Genomic DNA, 20,216 nt, shown 5'->3' on the forward strand with positions numbered 1-20,216 from the left:
GCAGGCTGCAGGCACTATCAGTTCTCTTCACTGCCCTTTGGCTTATCTACTGCACCCAGGGTATTCACAAAGTGCCTAGCTCCAGTCATTGCATTTTGCAGGCAAAGAAATATCCATATATATATATCCATACCTGGACGATTGTCTAATTCAGGCAGAAAACAGACATACTACTGAATCATCTGGCGTTTGTACAGAAATTGCTAACTTCCCTGGGTTACACTATAAACGAAAAGAAATCACATCTTGTACCCTGCCAACAAATTGCATTCCTGGGAGCAAGCTTGAACACAACTTCCCAGATGGCTTTTCTCACGCCAGAAAAACAAGTTCATTTGACAGCCTACTTCAAACTACTGGCCACAAAGACCCAGCTATCTACAAGAAAAATACTGCAAGCCCTGGGGTTCATGGCCTCCTGCATTATACTAATTCCATATGCAAGACTGCATATGAGGAAACGACAGTGGTATCTAAAAAGCCTATGGTGTCAACATTCTCAGGATCTAGAAGCAATGATTCCTATCATTCCTTGTCTGCAGATGGAGTTCCTTCGTTGGGCAGATGCCTGTTACCAAAACAAGAGACTGCCATTCACTCTACCCCCTGCCGGCCGAACCCTAACAGAAGCATCAGACTATGCATGGGGGGGGGTCCACTTGGCAGAGAAGTGCATTCAGGGCAAATGGAACCCAAGTCAAATGCACCTGCACTTCAGTCAGAAAGATATGTTAATTGTACAGAATGTTCTGACAGCCTTCAAGGACCACATCCGTCCAGGACAATTAATGGTAAAGACGGTCACCTGTTATCTGTTACATAAACAAGCAGGGGGGAACCCACTCACAGCCTTGAGCTACCAAAAGTACAATGTGTTAATCATCTTTTAAAACTGGGCGATGTTACAAAATATGACATTAAACACAGGATTAATTAAAACAGATACTTGAAATACTGACATTAAGAATCGTTTTAATGATTTTATGACATATTATATATTATAAGTAATCATTTTAGGTGTTACAGTGTTGTACTCTACATTTTAAATTTTAAAATTGTGATGTATAGATCATTACTGTGATGATTGAAATCAATGTATTGTGTATGCTTCTGAAGAAGCTTAATAAATCAGTGTTAAGGTTCCAGTGGCTTCGCGGGTCCTTTGTGCCTTTTGATTTAAAGTGCACCTACAGGCTCAGTTCCTGCCAGGAAAGCTAAACACACTTGCAGACGACCTAAGCAGAAATCTCATGGACCCACACGAGTGGAAACTGGAAGCAAAGATATTCAACATGTTGAGAAACAAGTGGGGGATCCCAGATATAGACTTGTTTGCCTCCCCCCAGAACTACCAGTTGAAAAAATTCTGCACAAGGACTCCCCAAAAACAAGCTTGGAAAGTGGATGCCCTGTCCTTCACCTGGAAAACCTGTTAGTTTATGCCTTTCCCCCTCTCCTCTCCAAGGTACTACTAAAAATCAAACAGGACAAACCAAGGACGATACTGATTGCACCAGACTGGCCATGCCAACACTGGTAGCCCCTTTTGCGCGGTGTCACTGCTGACACCATGGCATCTGCCTCAGACCCCTGTCCTGCTGTCACAGCAGGAGGGCCAGATTCTGCACTCGCAGCTTCGAACCCTGAACCTGGCAGCCTGGCTAATTACCTGATCTCTGTTACCTCCCCCTCAGCAAGAAAGTGTTGGATGCCATTCTGGAGGCTAGGAGGCCTACTACTAGAAAATCCTATGCTGAAAAATGGAAAAGATTCTGTTCCTGGAACCAAACTCCGGGGATGGGCACAGCAGCGCCCAATTTACCTCAGATTCTTCAATACTTAACTGAGATGCTGCACAAAGGCCTTTCCTTTTCCTCCATCAAAATTCATGCCTCAGCCATTTCAGCTAGTTACAACACAGACCACCACCACCTCTCTTCCTTCATCCACTGCTGAAGCAGTTCCTCAGAGGGGCCAAAAACTTAAGACTACCCAGGAGAGCCCCCTACTCCAGCTTGGGACCTCAACTTTGTATTGGAAAACTCACTCTACCTTCTTTTGAGCCAGCTGCAAATGCAGAGTTGAAATTCCTTTCTTGGAAAACAGCCTTCCTTTTAGCCATCACTTCAGCTAGAAGAGTGTCTGAATTACAAGCCCTCATGGCAGTGCAGCCTTTCATCATTTTTCATGCGGATAGGGTGTCCCTCAGGACTAATCCTTAGATGTGCACAGACAACTTAGGTTTAGTCCTGTCCAAATAAAATCTATCAGGAAATCTGAACTGCTGTTTGCATTTGCTGCAGGGGCAGAGGAGAAGGCCATTTCAAAGCAAACCATTTCTAAATGGATAGGCCATTGCATTCATTTCTGCTATAAGCGCCATGGAAAGCCTACCCCACAGGGGATTAGGTCGCATTCAGCCAGAGCTGCATCTTACCTCTACAGCCTTTCTCAGAGGTGTCCCTATCAGGGACATCCTAGAAGTTGCTACCTGGAGTTCTGTACATACCTTCACCAAGTATTACCATTTGCCAGTTTTCTCTAAATCCAGAGCTGGCTTTGCCACTGCAGTCTTGCAGGGCCTTATAGCTGGTCCTAATGCTATCTAATTTCCTTCTCCCATCCTTAGCTTTGGGAATCTACCCAAATGTGATGACTGCAACAGTGAAACACAAAGAACATAGTACAGTTGTGTACAGTTACCATAAATGTAGATGTTCGAGTGTATTCACTGCTACAGTCCTAGTTACCCTCCCTCCAACTTCCCTGACTTCTATTGGCTATACCTCTATTCTTGCTTACTATGTTTAAAGCTTTTTGGTATATTTGCTTTATAAAATTGCTTCCCATTATGGGGGCATCTGACAATCTGGGGCAAGAAAAACTGATGTAATGGCATCTTCGGCTGCATGCTTTATACCCCCTGACTACCTGACGCCATGGAAGATGGGACCGCAACCGACGCAGGACCCAAGACTTTGTTAATCAGAGGCTGACTGAGGGCTACTGCAAGCAGATAACCCAAATGTGATGACTGCAACAGTGAATACACTCGAACATCTACATTTATGGTAAGTGTACACAACTGTACTTTCCTGCCTTTGAGCTCCAGGTTATTGGTTTCTCATCCTAGTGTTTTTTCTATGACGCTATAAGGCCAGCAAACAAGATCTGAGGTATGGTAGGGCACTAGAAAATTATGGGTAAGGGAGGAGCTCGAGAGTTTCCAGTATTCACAAGCTATAAAAAGCGGTAGAGTCAGATCCGAACCCAGTTTTTGAGGAAGAATGAAAATGGACAACACAGATGGAACATTATGGTGAGTTCACAAGTTCTTTTTAAGTTTTATATTTGTGTTGAACTTTTCCAAATCGACACAACCCTATCCATGAAGTGGAGAAAGTTCTGACAAAGAAACGGGGGATATATGCAAATTCTTTCAATAAGATGTACTTGCTCCTTGTCTAGCTTAGTCTATTTTTTAATATGATTTATACATGTATTAGAAATATAAAGGTACCTCCATCAAATATTAATGACTCCTGTACAATGCTCACCCTCATTAATGTAGCTTGGGTATAAATAAATCGCCCTAATGAAGGTACCCTGTGAGATGAAGGATTGGTGTTCCCTCACTAGTAGAAAAAATGTTCCAATCTCCTGTTCAGAAAACTGCCCCTTCCTGTGCTGTAATCCACTCTGTTAACATTCTATCTGTAGTTTTTTGAACATTCCCTTATGAAGTATACAGATTTAAATCACGCACTGACTGTCAGTTTTGCTTCCTCTTACTGTTATACAGCTCTTCATTATCATTTTGTCCTTACAGCAGGTTAAAAGCCATATTACTTTGGTTTAGCCTGGTAACACTCCACTGGCCTAGCAATGGATGTGATGAAAGCCTCTACACCCTGCATTCCATAGTTTCATATGTGCAGCATCATTTCAGTGCAATACAAATAGAGTTCTAATTTTACTAATGAACACAGGTACAGTGGGACTGTTTTTACAGAAACTGACAAAACATTAACAGTCTATGATAAAATTGCAAACATTACATATTGTGTAGCAGATCATTGTTGCAATGTCTTCTCTGGCTTCAACTTTTAACTCCTGTTTTTACCCGATACAGAAAGGTACTATATTCAAAAATAAGATTAGTATTGTATTAAGTTCTGTTGTATCATCTTTCATCTTAGTGAAGGGCAATTCTTGCATCCTAAACTGTATAAAAGCTCTTATGACTGGGTAAATAGCATAAATCAGAAAAATAACAGTCAACAATTTATATAAATTTCAAAAATTGCAACATGTTGCATTTTTGTAATGTACTTCCAATGAGGATACAATGTTTCTTAACCTAACGGCTTCCTAGGATGAATACATACAGCAGGCTTTGCTGAAGCCAGAAGTCTGTTATTCTGCAGCGTCGCTTTCATACATTTTCAGACCCTCCCTCTTCTCCCAACTTCCAAATTGCTGCCATATCTACATCTAACTTACAGAATCTCTCACCCCTTGAGTTAAATGCTGAGACGCTGATAATTTCTTTACAACCAAAATTATTTTCTCTCAACAGTTCTTCAGAGTTTAGGGACTTATGTGGACAGAGACCTAACTTTTGACCAACATGTCCATTGTTTTAAGAAAGTCCTTCTATACTGCACAGCTTGTAAACAAATAGATTGTGCCTAGACATAGGGATGTCATTATCCGCTTTTACTCTGCCATCATTAGGTCAGTTATTGAATATAATGCCCCCTTTGGCATTTATCTGTCCAGACACATGCAATAAATGGAACGCCCACAGAGATGCCCTAAAGAAAGGCTACAGGGCCTACGCAACATGTCCTACATGAACTGACTTCAAGCTCTGTCACAGTACTCTGTATCTTGCGGACTCCTAAGGGGTGACCTGTGTCTGACGTACAAAACAGACTCTGACCCAAAACTGATGGATTTCGTGTACATCAGCAAGTCAGATGGCATCAAATACTGAGTCTAGGGACCTAAACCTCTTCTAAAACATCAACAGAATGGTTTTGGTGGGACAGCTGCATCTCACAGAATACCACTGCTCTGGAACAGACTACCCATACGCATAAAACAGTTTCTTGATGTCCATATTCAAGGCAGCTTGTATCTGTGGATGGGAATCAGAAAATTTACCCCAGGACTACCAGTGGACGGAGGCAACTTCCTCAATGCTTTATCCTTTGCATACATCCCCTCAAATTATCTATGGTATGATCCCATTTATTCTCATTAGGGGTAATATATAAATGTTAAGTTGTCTATCTCGCCTTCGTTTCTTGCTTGTTGGGATCGGAGCCGACCCTCGGCTCCGACTCTGCCATCTCCTATAGCTCGAGAGCTGTTTACTGGCTCAAGGCTACCCCTTATCCCATGATGCCTAGCGCTAACTACCCAGATCTCATTTGCCGCTTCAGCTGCGAGGTTCGTTATTACTGGCTCAGGCTGTAGTAAGTTAGTTTAAATACTTTTTCTAGCTATTTAGGGGATATTTTCTAATATATTTTTGATAGTTTAGTCTTTCAATATATTATTAACTAGCTTGTTGTAGATGTTCGTGTTACACTGCTGCAGTCATTACACTTGGGTTATCCTGCCATCAGGCGGTCCCGCAGTCGGCCAGAGTTCCAAAGTCTTGGTCCAGCGTCTGTTGCTGTCGCTTCTTCCCTGACGTCAGTGCGCCAGGGGTATATAAGATGCATCCGATGAAATTTTCCCCAGTCTTTCTTGCCGCGCGGTGCCTGAAGCTGAAGCAGTTTGCAAGTGCCGGTCGGCCGACTCCTGAGATTTTCGAAGTCTAATTTCAGATCCAAAGTCTTCAATAAAGCTAAGTACCCCATTGGGAAAACGTTTTTCTTGCCTCAGACCAATGTCAGAAAAAGTTAATAATTGTATTTCTTGTGGGAAGCAAATACCTCATAAGGACTTCCACTCTTACTGTATTCCATGCCTAGGCCCTGATCACGACGTCACTAGTTGTCAGTTTTGTGCTAGATTTAACAAACGCACTATAAAAAGACGTTTTGATTTTGCTTTGCACTACTTTGGCCGAAGGTTCAATTATACTATGCCATCAGATCAACCGACGACCGCAATTCTGAAAAAACGCAAAGACAAGGATAAAGACAGGCATCCGAGGTCCAAAACAGACCAAACCTCTTCCAGGCTAGTCGGCGCTTCTCAGTGAGGCGCTTTTCAAGCCCTGACACCCACTACCTCAGAGCCACAGGCCGCCTCCGACTCACACGTGGAGACAACTAGGCCTCTGGAAACTCAAGGTATTGGGCCTAAAGAAACTAATCCCTCAGATAGGTCCGGAGCCGCTGAGCAGGCATCTGCTTCTGAGGGTGTTTTCAGACCTTCACAACTTACCATTAAAACAACAGCCAAGACAAAAGTACCATTAAAGACAAAGAAGCTAGTACAGCATATCCTGGACAGTCCTCCATGTCTAAGAAACAGATGCTTAAAATGGCCGAAGACCTCATTACTGTAATCAGGGGTTCCCATCCCCCTCCTGAGAAAAGGCCCTAGGCAGGATACAGACTATGATTCCTCTGATCAGGTTTCCATTTCCTCTGATTCCTCTTCAGACCAGGGATACTCTCTACCCCCCTATGAGGACTCTGATGCTGAAGAATCTATCCCTTCAGCCTCTCCTCCTGAGGATTATTCTTTTGGGGAAACTTTATATACCATGAGGGAGCATTTCCATTGGGAAGGTCAGGATTATTCAGAATCCAAGTAAAGGCTCAGGGATTTCCTTTTATTGCCTCAGCACAGGCCCCTGGCTATTCTGCCTGTGCTTGATATTGTGGATTATGTGTTCTCTGAATCCAGCTTATCTCCTGATTCTTTGCCCCCTTCACCAGCCAAGCCAGATAGCTATTATAGAGTCCCTGACTCACAAGTTTCTTTATAAAAACCTTTCTGCTGATCCAGAAACTATTTCCCAGGGTCCAAAAGGGGTTAAGGCTTCCATTGCAAAAAATTCAGTACCCTCTGACAGAGATTCCAGAGCTTTGGATAGATGGGGGAAGAAAGTTTACACTTCTGCAACTTTAGCAGTAAGGGCTTTAAATTGCCAGATGTTAAGTTGTCAATCTCGCCTTCATTCTTGCTGGATGGGTTCGGAGCCAATCCTCGGCTCCGACTCGGCCACTCTAAAAGCTCGAGAGCTAGCTCCACCGGCTCGAGGCTCCCCTATATCCCACAATGCTAGGCGGTAACTCCTCAGATCTCGTTTGCCGCTACAGCGATCGAGGTGTGTTCCTACCGGCTCAGGTTAGTTTATTGGTAAAGAACTAGTTTCTTAGCCTTTTTTCCCCTTTTAAGTTAGTTTTCTGATAAATACTTAGTTTTGAAATAGTTTATCCCATTCCCGTTAACTTTCCACCCCCTTTTTACCACAAATCTCTAGAATTTTTCCCTAGGCCCAGTCCCTCCCTTCCTTTAGTGAGTGACTGTGTTTTATAGGGATTTTTATTTCTAGTTACTATAATTTGTTTTAAATTAGTTTTAAATTACCCCTAAGTGTAATCGGTGTGTGTGTGTGCTTGTGTGATTACACTTTCCCCTTAGATATGTCTAAGGAATCAAAGGTCTCAGGCTTTAAGAAGTGTGACTCGTGCTGTCAGAAGATGTCTGACAGACGATCACACTTCTTGTGTGTACTGCCTGGGACCTTTGCACCTGCAGGACTCGTGCTGTTTGCCATGGCTTCAGACCTAGAGTCCTGCAGGAGCGAAAAAATAAACTTATTTTAAGGGGCTTACTTAAGCCTGAGGGTCCCTCGGCTCAGTCATCGGGGAAACCCTCTAAGTCTTCCAGACCTTCGGCTCCAGCATCTGAGCCGTCTTCTGGAGGCCCTAAAGCTATTCGAACATTGGCTCCGGCTGGAGCCGATGAATCTCGAATACTAGCCCCTACGGTGTCCTCGGCTCTGGCCAGAGCATAGGAAGACATTACTTGTCGGCTCCGATTTATTTTATCGGAACCGACAACAAGAAAAAGGTCCCGATCTCCATCTATTGGCTCCATTCATTCGGCGCCAGCATCACCCTTGCTGTCGGAATGGAGCCATAGATCCCACTCTTCTAGGTCTTCCAGGTTATCGGACCATGACCTTCAGAGAGTAGTGAGTCGATTTCTTAAGTCCGAGGCATTAGCCCAGATGCTTCAAAGTCCGACTCAACAGTCGAGACCTACTCCTATCACTCAAATTCCTCCTCTGACTCTTGAGTTCGGAGCCGGGGCGGCTCGGACCAGAGACTGTGGTAGCGTGGGAACCGATACCTTTGTCTTCGGTTCCGTCGTCGGCTCCGATGTCTTCCTTGGAAGAATCTCTGCGCCGGACTTCCCTCGGGGGCGAGTGGCATCGGACCCTTGTCCGTCCCCGCTCTCCCTCTCGGTGCTTCGGCGCTGGTGAGTTCAGCTCCGACATCGGCCTTCGGAGCCATCACTGTCGGTGCCGGGGGAGGTTTTCCATTTTTCGGAACGGAGACCTCCGGCTCTGCCTGACAGGGGTGCCTTCAAGGTCATGAGGAGCGTGTTGGAACCAGGTTCAACTCCACAGTCTGTTCTTTCTGCTCCTCCCCCTATGGTGCCTCTGGTGATTTCTACTCACTCTCTCATCCCCGACCGTAGAGAGCCAGCTCCTCAAGTTCCCCCTGTGGGGATCTCCTCCTCTTCCGAGGCCTCTCCTGACCCTGTAGGAGAGGCCCCCTAAGAAGAGGCAGTGCAAGAGGAAACACATGGACTCCCCTGAGTCTGTCACCTCTGACACTGATTTAGAGGATTCTGAAGGTTCCTCTCGTTCCCCCTCTGAAGATGTCTCCTTTGCAGACATCCTTGAAATCTTAAAACAGAGGGGGAATTGGCCATCCCTCAACCCTTCAGAGGATGAGTCGGTGTATCTTGAGGCGTTTGGCTCCCGCCCTTCCACCTCCTGGGTGTCCCCTCCCCTTGACCCCCTTATGCAGGTGGTGGCAAAGAAGGCTTGGGCGGCTCCTGACTCAGTGGAACCCACCCCCAGGAGACCATCAAAGTTCATCACGGCCCCCAAGGATAAAGAATTTCTGACCAAAGGCGTCTCTGTTGATGCTATGGTGGTGGCTGCGGCTACCAAGAAGGAGCTAGCTGATCCTTCGGTGCCTGTTCATCCTCCTAACAAGGAGTCTAGGTAGATGGACAGGTACGGGAAGCAGATGTTCTCGTCAGCGACCTTTACTATGAGATCGCTGAATTACCTGTGTCATTTCCCTCGTCTTCAGAGGGATTTACTCAAAGTAGCGAGTGAAATGTTGAAGGACCCAACAGCTGCGGGTTTTCAGGATAGGATGAACTCTCAGCTGGCTACCTTTAATTCTATAACCAACTCTTCCATGCGCCTCCTTTCATATGCGGCGGATGGAGCAAGTAGAGCGGCAGGTACAGGTGTAGCCTTGCGTAGGCATGCCTGGATGCGGCTTTGTAACTTTTCGGACCCTTTTAAGGCGTCCTTCACTAATTCCCCCTTTGGATCATCCCTTTTTGGTCCTCAAGTGAAGGAAACTCTGACTAGGTGTGAGACTGATGGCAAGACTCTTTCTGCCGTCGGAGTCCGTTTTTCTACTCCTTCTAGACCTTACCCCAAAGGTCAGAAGGGGGGGAAAGATGTGGTTCCGCAAACAGTCTCAAGGAGACTTGCCTGACTCAGTCGTTTCCCCTCTAGAGGCAGAGGGGGGAACAACAATGGTAGACGCCGTCCCAGGGGCAGAGGGGGTCCGCAGAATCAGGGCAGTCGAGAATCCTTTTCCGACAAGCCCTTTCAGCATCCCTGAAGTGTTGCCAGACTGCCCACCTTCGGAGGCAGTCGGGGGAAGGTTGTCACTGTACCCAAAAGCCTGGCTATCCCTAACTCAAGACAAGTGGGTACAGTCTATCATTTCTGAAGGTTACAGAATCCCTTTCCTTTTCATTCCGAAGCAGTCCAAAAAAATCCCTTCCAGACCTTCCACCCAGTCAAAGGGAGCAAGCAGCATTAGAAATTTCAAAGCTGCTCGCAAAAAGAGCCATTCAACCAGTTCCAGCAGACCAAGTAGGATCCGGAATCTACTCCAAATTCTTTTTGGTTCCAAAGAAAACAGGGGACTGGAGACCCATTTTGGATCTCAGCAACTTGAACAAGTTTGTCAAGAAAACAAAGTTCCCGATGGTCACGCTGCAGTCCATTCTTCCCCTTTTGGGGCGGGAAAACTGGATATGCTCGATAGATCTCCAGGATGCGTACTATCACATCAAGATGAGTCGACGCTCCAGGAGATTTCTCCGCTTCAGGCTGGGAACCAGTCATTTTCAATTCAGAGCCCTGCCCTTTGGTCTCACTACAGCCCCCCCGAGTGTTTACCAAATGCATGGCAGTGGTAGCCTCTCACCTGAGACGACAAGGATTCCAGGTGTTTCCTTATTTAGACGACTGGCTCCTTACAGCCCCCACCAAGCATCTTTTACTTCTCACCAGAGACTACACTTTTCACACATGTCAGGCACTAGGCATATCAATAAACTACGATAAGTCTGTTTTGTCGCCTTGTCGTGTTATTACCTTCACAGGCGCAAATCTAGACACAATCAAGATGTCAGCCAGACTCACAGAGCAGAGGATAGCAGACATACACAAACAGGTCTTCCTTGTCTTGCAGAGCAACAAAGTCAAAGCCAGACTGATCCTGAAAGTCTTAGGGATTATGGCGGCGGCCATCCCTCTCCTACCATTAGCTCGCTTCCATATGAGAATTTTACAATGGATGCTCTTCACACAATGGTCTTACCAAAGTCTCCCAATGTCCCATCCTATTCGGATAACTCAGTCGTGCAAGAATCATCTCTCTTGGATCACATCTCCTCATGTCCTCCTAGGGAGACCTTTCGTCCATCCCCCTCCGGTTGCTACAGTGACAACGGACGCCTCCCTGATCGGGTGGGGGGGGGCATTTCCAGGGCAGGACAGTCCAGGGCATGTGGCAACCGTTCGAGTGCCACTTGCACATAAACGTCCTAGAGATGAGAGCAGTGCTTCTAGCGTTGCAAGCCCTACAAGACTCTCTTCCCAAGGGAACTATAGCAATTCAAACAGACAACATGTCTGTAGTGTGGTACATCAACAAACAAGGCGGAACCAGATCTTACCCCCTATGTCGAGAGGCACTCAGACTGTGGCAATGGGAGATTTCTTCTCAGCGATTTCTGTCAGCAATGCACATCCCCGGGAAGTCCAATGTGATTGCAGACAAATTGAGCAGAGCTATACTCACACCTCACGAGTGGTCTCTGAACAATTCGGTGTTGGAGAAAGTTTTTCAAAAGTGGGGCAGGCCTTGCTGCGACCTTTTCGCTACTCCCCAAAACAGCAAGTGCAACGATTTTTTCACCCTCTTTCCCCAACCAGGCCACCCCAGCAGAGACGCTCTAGTGCACGTTTGGCCCCGGGGACTTCTGTATGCCTTTCCTCCCTTCCCACTGATATCCCAGCTGATACAGAAAGCCATCGCTCAGGAAGCTTCCATGATCCTCATTGCCCCTTACTGGCCTCGACAGGTTTGGTTCCCTTTTCTCCACCGTTATCTGTTGGAACAACCTTGGCATCTGGACCCAGTTCCAGACCTCTTGACGCATCAGTCGGGTCAGTTGCACCATTCCCTTCCCTCTGAATCTCACAGCGTGGTTCCTCCAATTCCGACTTTAGCCAGGCTTCCTTTGATATCTCACTCAGAGATATCTTGATAGCTTCTCATAAATCTTCCACTCGGAAGATATATCATAGCAAGTGGGAACGTTTTTCCTATTGGGCGCAGTCAAAGAATATAGATCCTTTCACTGCTTCTATTCAAACAGTTCTAGACTTTCTAGCCGAACTTTTCCACTCAGGTTCGTCCCGATCTACCATTAGAGTTCAGTTGGCAGCAATATCGAACTTTCATGTTGGAGTCTCAGAGTCCTCCATTATGTCTCACAAACTCTGCAAGGCTTTTTTAAAGGGAGTTTTTCTCCTCAAACCACCCATCAGAGATCCTCCTCCTCAGTGGGATCTCAATTTGGTTCTGGCATCCTTAATTCTTCCCCCCTTTGAACCTGCGGCTTCATGTTCTATAAAGTTACTTTCTTGGAAGACGCTCTTTAGTAGCTATCACCTCAGCTAGAAGAGTCTCCGAACTCCATGCTCTGTGCAGTCGACCCCCTTCTCTGATATTTCATAAAGACAGGGTGTCTTTGCGTACTAACCCGTCCTTTTTGCCCAAAGTAGCTTCATTGGCAAATTTGAATCAAACCATTGAGCTTCCTGTTTTCTTCCCAAATTATTCTAACAGGTCAGAACAAAAGTTACACGGTTTAGATATTCATCGCCAACTTAGGTACTATCTAGACAGGACCAAACAATTCAGGAAATCTGATCAACTGTTTGTTTCTTATGCAGAAGGTAGAATGGGCCTTCCAGTTTCTAAAGTCTCTCTCTAGATGGCTTACTTCGTTGATTACCCTAGTGTATGAGAAGACATCAACGGTTGCCATCCAAACCCAGGGCTCATTCAACTAGAGCTTTAGCCACTTCTATAGCTTTCCAAGATAGGCTGCCTATTGATTCGATTTGTTCTGCAGCTACTTGGGCTTCTCCCCATACCTTCATTTCTCATTATAAGTTGGACTTGGCCTCTAGAGACCGAGCCAACTTTGGTTCCACTGTACTCAAGAGTCTGTTCCGATAGGCCACCGGGACAAAGTGCTAGGACGGTCCCATCCAGCAAGAATGAAGGCGAGATTGACAACTTAACATTTAGAAGTTATGTACCTACCATAACGTTCCATGTTAGTTGTCGTCTTCTCGCCTTTTTCTTGCGTCCCACCCTCCTTCCCCCTAGCCTGGACAGACCTAGATGAGTTTTTCTTTGTTCCTTATGGAATTTTTCTTGCTGGCCTTAGCTTTCAAACGAGATCTGAGGAGTTACCACCTAGCATTGTGGGATATAGGGGAGCCTCGAGCCGGTGGAACTAGCTATCGAGCTTTTAGAGTAGCCGTGTCGGAGCCGAGGATCGGCTCCGAACCCATCCAGCAAGAAAGAAGGCGAGAAGAAGACAACTAACATGGAACGTTATGGTAGGTACATAACTTCTAATTTCACATGCTTAAGTACCAACAATATTTAATGGCTCAGTTAAAACAGGAAATGCTTGCAAGCTCAGAAGCTCCCGACTGTAAAGAAATGCAGGATTTATTGCATGCAGTTGAACAGGTGGGAAAACATACTTTGCAATGTGGTTTTGATTCTTTAGAGGCCTCTTGTAGAGCCGCAGTTACAGGTTCTGTGATTCGAAGACATGCTTGGTTAAAAGAACAAAGTTTACCTGATCGTGTTAAGGCAAAATTATTGGATGCTCCTTTACAGCATGATACCTTGTTTGGTGTTAAGGCAGAAGAGGTGTTAAAGAAAATGGAGGATAAAGCTAAATCTATGCAAACAGTCAAGGATTTCTTACAGGTACAGCCACCTCGATTTAGCAGAAATTGACCAACAAAGAATTGGTTCTTTCAAGTGTCAGACAGGCCACAGAGAGGCAGATACAGACGCCCAAGAGGCAGATCTCAACCCCAAGGCTCTAACAAACAACGACAGTGGGGCACCTCAACCCCAAAAGGAGGTGAGACAAGTCTCAACCTTACAGGAAACCGTCCCAATGACTTCCCCCTTCGTACGCCAAGCACTTCCCTTTTGGCAGCCCCCTTAGGGGGGGAAACTCGCACTTTTTTTCTCAAAACTGGCAAACAATCACCCAAGACAAATGGGTTCTGAATATTGTGTCTCAAGGTTACAGGTTCCACTTTCATACTTTACCAAGACTAAAAGGAATGCCAGATCTGCAATGGGCAGAGGCACAAAAACAAATTTCAGCCCTCATGGACATGAGAGCTATTCAAAAAGTACCACAACAGGAACAAGGACAAGGATTTTACTCAAGACTTTTCCTGGTCCCCAGAAAGGACAAGGCCTGGAGGCCCATACTTGACCTTTCAATTCTAAATACTTACCTGGATATTCCGAAATTCAAAATGTTGACATTACAGCAGCTTCTACCCATGCTGGGCAAGAAGGCTTGTTACTCTGGACCTCAGAGGCATACCTGCATGTCCCTATCAGACAAAATTGCAGAAGATACCTCGGATTCAAAGCTGGTACAATGCACTACCAATTCTCTGCACTGCCCTTTGGCTTATCTACTGCGCCCAGGGTCTTTACAAAGTGCCTGGCACCAGTAATTGCATTTTGCAGACAAAAAGGAATTCAAATATATCCATACCTGGACGACTGCCTCATTCAAGCAGAGACAAAGGACATTCTTCTACAGCATCTGGCGTTTGTAAAAAGGTTGCTAATTTCTCTAGGGTACACAGTAAACGAAAAGAAGTCAAAACTAGTGCCCTCTCAACAGATTATATTCCTGGGTGCCAGCTTAAATACAACGGCCTAGATGGCTTATCTCATGCCAGACAAACAAATTCAATTAACCCAATATTTTCAATTACTGGCAAAAAAGTCCCATCTCCCTGCAAGAAAAATTCTGCAGGCCCTGGGATTCATGGCATCCTGCATACTACTAATACCATATGCCAAACTGCATATGAGGAAATTACAATGGTACCTAAAAAGTGTTTGGACTCAACACTCTCGCCGTTTAGAAGCAGTAATACCAATGATTCCCTGCCTACAACAGGAGTTTCGATGGTGGGCACAGGCATGTCACCTAAACAAGGGTCAACCTTTTACCCTACCCACATCCAGGCAGACTCTAAAAACAGATGCTTCGGATTACGCCTGGGGAGCACACATGGCAGGAAAATGCATTCAGGGCAAGTGGACCACAGACGAGATGCATCTTCACATCAATCAAAAAGAGATGTTGGCTGTTCAAAATGCCCTAACAGCTATCAAGGACCTTCTGCATCCAGGACAATTATTATTAAAGACAAACAACACCACAGTAATGTGGTACATAAACAAGCAAGAGGGCACTATTTCTTATCCCCTATGCAGGCAAGCTATGACCTTGTGGAACACAGCTCTAACGTATCAATTTCATCTGCAAGCACAGTTCCTGCCAGGAAAGAGAAATACTCTGGCAGACGATCTAAGCAGAAATATCATGGACCCTCAAGAATGGAAATTGAATCCACAAATCTTCAGCATGGTAACACAAAAATGGGGATGCCCAGACATAGATCTTTTTGCCTCCCCACTGAATTGCCAACTACTAAAATTCTGCACAAGGACTTGTCACACACAAGCATGGAAAGTGGATGCTCTCTCGTTCAGCTGAAAAACCCTAAAAGTTTATGCCTTCCCACCACCGCCTTTCCTTTCAAAGGTACTCCTAAAAACCAGACAAGAAAAACCACAGATGATCCTGATTGCTCCAGACTGGCCACGCCAGCACTGGTACCCAATCTTAAAGAACTTAGCTCAAGGCCCATCGTGGATTTTGCCTCAAATTCCACACCTTCTGACTCAACAAAACAATCAGATCCTGCACGGTCAGCTCAAAACCCTAAACCTGGCTGCATGGCAGATTCATTAGTCAAACAGGCAACACCCCTCTCTAAAGCTGTTATGGATGTCATTTTGGAGGCCTAGCACCAGGAAAGCTTACTCAGAAAAATGGAAGAGATTCTGCGCCTGGAACCAGGCTCAAAGCCTTGACCCTCTTGTCCCAAACATTCCTCAGATTTTACAATACTTAACTGAGATGCTGGACAAAGGCCTATCCTTCTCATCAATTAAGATCCACGCCTCTGCCATTACAGCACATTACAACACGGATCCTCCTTTATTCTCTCATCCCTTGCCAAAGCAGTACCTCAGAGGGGCTAAAAACATAAGGCCGCCCCGGAGAGCACCAACACCAACTTGGGACCTCAATTTCGTTTTGGAAAAACTGACCCTGCCACCTTTTGAGCCAGCCAATACAGCCGATCTAAAATTTTTATCATGGAAAACAGCTCTGCTTCTGGCAGTAACTTCAGCACGAAGAGTCTCAGAGCTACAGGCATTAATGGCAGTGGAACCTTTTATAATTTTTCATCAGGACAGGGTTTCTTTAAGGAGAAACCCTACCTTTATGCCAAAAGGTGGTATCTAGTGTGGCTCTTAACCAAACCATCCATTTGGCAACTTTTTATCCAAACCCCCTGAATAAAGGGGAGAAACTTCTGCACTCTTTGGACATACACAGGCAGCTACTTGCCAACTTTTTATCCAAACCCCCTGAATAAAGGGGAGAAACTTCTGCACTCTTTGGACATACACAGGCAGCTACGCTTCTACTTTGACAAAACAAAAGCTTTCAGGAAAACTGAGCAACTGTTTGTAGCATATACTGCGGGATCACAGGGCAAGGCTATCTCAAAGCAGACTATATCCAAATGGATAGGACACTGTATTCGTTACTGCTACACACAGCATGGAAAATCAGTCCCTAATAACATTAGGTCACATTCCACCAGGGCAACAGCCACTTCAACAGCCTTTCTCAGAGGAGTACCTACCAAGGAAATTTTGGAGGCTGCAACTTGGAGTTCAGTGCACACCTTTACCAAGCATTACCACTTGCCTCTTTACTCTAAATCCAGAGCAGGATTTGCCACTGCAGATGTTCTTCGTGTTTCACTGTTGCAGTCATAACTGTAGGGTACTCCTGCCGGCAGGCAGCCCGAGGTCGGCCAGAATATCAAAGTCTGGGTCCGGCGTCGGCTGCATCAGCAAGTACCCTGACGTCAGAACGCATGGGTATAAAGCTGACAGCCGACGCCATCTTCTCCGGTCTTTCTTGCCGTGCGGTGCAAAGCAGTTCGCTAGTTGTTGGTTGGCGTTTTCAAGACAACGTGGTGTGATTGTCATTGGCCCGAAGTTTTCTACTTCTCTTCTCAAAGCTAAGTACCCCGTTGGGGAAACCTTTTTCTTGCTCCTCCGATGTCAGAAAAAGTTAATAATTGTGTATCATGTGGAAAACAAATACCTCATAAAGATTTCCACTCTGTCTACCTTGCTTAGGCCCTGACCACGACGTTTCTTGCTGTCTGTTCTGTGCCAGGTTTAATTCTCGCACTATCAAGCGTAGGTACGATTGGGCCTTGAATTACTTTGGTAGACGATTTAATTATAGGATGTCGTCAGATACTTTACCGACTACCGGAATACAGAAGAAACGCAAAGACAAGGACAGGCCTCCGAGGTCCAAACAGGATACTTTGCAGCCGGAGCCAGCTTCGGGTTCGGCGGTCGTCAGTGAGGCGCTTTTTCAGCCCCTGTCGTCCGCCACTTCAGAACCGATGGTCGATACGGACTCCCATGGGGAGCCATCTAGGCCTAGTAATTTGTCTGCTGCAGGACCTTCGGACGTCGCTCCTTCAGATGGGTCCGGAACCGCTGTGCAGGTACTGGCTTCTGAGGGGGTCTTCAGGCCTTCACATATTACTATTTCCACAAAGACAAAGGCTAAGTCAAAGACTCCTGTAAAACCCAGACTTTCTGCTCAAGCTTCTTCGGATTCAGCTCCTAAGACTCGGAAGCAATTACTACGGATGGCTGAGGATTTATTAACTATGATTAGGGGCTCACACCCTCCTGAGAAAAGGCCTAGACAGGATATCCCTTATGATTCCTCTGATCAGGCTTCTGTATCTTCAGTTTCTTCCTCTGACCAGGATTACTCTTTTCCTCCTTATGAGGATTCGGATGCAGAGGATTCTGTTCCCTCTGCCTCTCCCCCTGAAGATTTTTCTTTTGGGGAAACCTTGCATGAGATGAGGGAGCATTTTCATTGGGAAGGTCAGGATTATTCTGCTTCCAAAAAGAGACTTAGGGAATTTCTTCTTCTCCCTCAACACAGGCCTTTAGCTATTCCTCCTGTACTTGACATTGTGGATGATGCCTTCTCTGAAGCTAACTTGAATCCTGATTCCATGCAGCCTGCTCCTAAGCCTGATAGATTTTACAGGGTCCCTGATTCCCATCAATTCTTATTTAAGAACCCTTCTGCTGATCCTGAAACTATTTCGCAGGGTTCCAAGGCTGCTAAGGCCGCCTCCTCTAAGAATCCTATCCCCTCTGAAAAGGATTCTCGTGCCTTGGACAGGTGGGGCAAAAAGGTTTATACTTCAGCTACCCTTTGTATTAGAGCTTTAAATTGCCAGTTTCACATGTTTAAGTATCAACAGTTTCTTTTATCTGTTCTGAAACAAAGGCTTTCTACCTTTCCTGCATGTGCTGAGGACAAGGAATTACAGGATGTGTTGCATGCAACTGAACAAGTTAGCAAACATAGTTTACATTGTGGTTTTGATGCCTTAGAGGCTTCCTGCAGGGCTGCTGCCTCTGGTACTGTTATCAGGAGACATGCTTGGCTTTGTGAGCAGAATTTACCTGAACAAGTTAAGGCTAAATTGCTAGATGCCCCCTGTTCAGCATGATGTCTTATTTGGATCTAAGGCTGAGGAGGTTATTAAAAAGATGGAAGAAAAAGCCAAATCTATGCAGACTGTAAAAGATTTTTTGCAAGTACAGCCTCCTAGATTTTCTAGAAATTGGCCCTCCAAAAATTGGTCTTTTCCCACTTCTGACAGGCCTCAAAGGGGAAGATATAGACGCTCCAGAGGTCGGGCTCAGGCCTCTTACAGATCTAGACAGTGGACTGCTTCTTCACCTAGAAGGGGAGAAGACAGACCTCAAACCCAAAGAAAGCAGACCCAATGACTCCCTCTGTTGGGCTACAGGTCCTCCTTCCCTGGATGCCCCTCTCGGAGGAAAACTTTCTCTTTTTTACCAAAATTGGACTCACATTACCCAGGACAAATGGGTGTTGGACGTGATTTTGAAAGGCTACAAATTCCACTTTCACACTCTGCCAAGGCCTTCCGGCTGGCCAGATCTGCCAAAACATCAATGGGCAGAGGCCCTAAATCAAGTGGACGCTTTATTAGCCTTAAGAGCCATAGAACCTGTTCCACCTCTAGAAGTGGGGAAAGGTTTTTACTCAAGACTTTTTCTGGTCCCAAGAAAACAAAACTCCTGGAGACCTATTCTGGACCTCTCAATATTAAACACCTTTTTGGAAATTCCAAAATTCAAGATGCTTACTTCAACAACTTCTCCCAATGCTCTCACAAGATGCTTGGATGGTAACATTGGACTTAAGAGGCTTACTTACACATCCCCATAAGGCAACAATGCAGAAAGTACCTCCGATTCAAGGCAGGCTCAAGACCCTTCCAATTCTCTGTACTGCCATTTGGCTTCTCTACTGCGCCCAGAGTTTTTACCAAATGCCTGGCTCCAGTAGTAGCTTACTGCAGACTTCAGGGGATTCAGATTTACCCCTATCTGGACGACTGTCTAATTCAGGCAGACAGCAAAGACCTTTTACTTGAACACCTGCATTTTGTTCAACGTCTTCTCCTACTACTGGGATTCTCAGTGAACACAAAAAAGTCACATTTGATTCCTTCTCAACGAATGATCTTTTTGGGAGCTCTTCTAGACCCAAGTTTACAGATGGCCTTCCTTACTCCAGAAAAACAGTTACAGCTGGCTTCAATCTTCAAGACCTTGGCAACCTTGACTCAGCTCACTGCAAGGAAATTCCTGCAGGCTTTGGGCTACATGGCCTCTTGCATCCTGTTGATTCCAAATGCGAAGCTTCACATGAGGAAACTTCAATGGTAACTAAAGAGTGTATGGTCTCAGCATTGCCACAGTCTGGATACAATGATTCCACTGATTCCCTGCCTCCAGAAGGGATTCCTTTGGTGGTCTAGGGCGTGTGTTTTGAACGAAGGGAAGCCTTTCGTCTTCCTCAACCTACTCTGATCATAACCACGGACGCCTCGGATTATGCTTGGGGAGCTCATTTTCTAGACAAATGCCAACAGGGCTCTTGGACAGACAAACACCTTCTATGGTACATCAACTTGAAAGAAATGTTGGCAGTCCAAAATGCTCTTCTAGCCTTCCAGACTCTTTTGAAGCCAGGACCTCTGCTAATTCGAACAGTCAATACCACAGTCATGTGGTACATAAGCAAGGGAGCTCTCACTCTTACCCCCTTTGCAGACTTGCCATGACTTTATGGGGCACAGCCCTAAATTTGAATCTGGATCT

The 20,216-nt window shown here is 45.6% G+C and overlaps 1 protein-coding gene across 1 annotated transcript in view; it reads left to right on the forward strand.

Annotated features, from left to right (window-relative positions):
• Positions 1-20,216, forward strand: part of ABCD3 (ATP binding cassette subfamily D member 3) — a 1,370,685-nt gene that overhangs the window by 980,986 nt on the left and 369,483 nt on the right. The window contains exon 16 of the mRNA XM_044085690.1: positions 7,635-7,651. Coding sequence (XP_043941625.1) covers positions 7,635-7,651 — 17 coding nt within the window. The remainder of the gene's footprint in view (positions 1-7,634; positions 7,652-20,216) is intronic.

This window comes from Protopterus annectens, chromosome 10.part0 (assembly GCF_019279795.1).
Source record: "Protopterus annectens isolate FY-2018-M chromosome 10.part0, PAN1.0, whole genome shotgun sequence".
Taxonomy (NCBI): Eukaryota; Metazoa; Chordata; order Ceratodontiformes; family Protopteridae; genus Protopterus; species Protopterus annectens.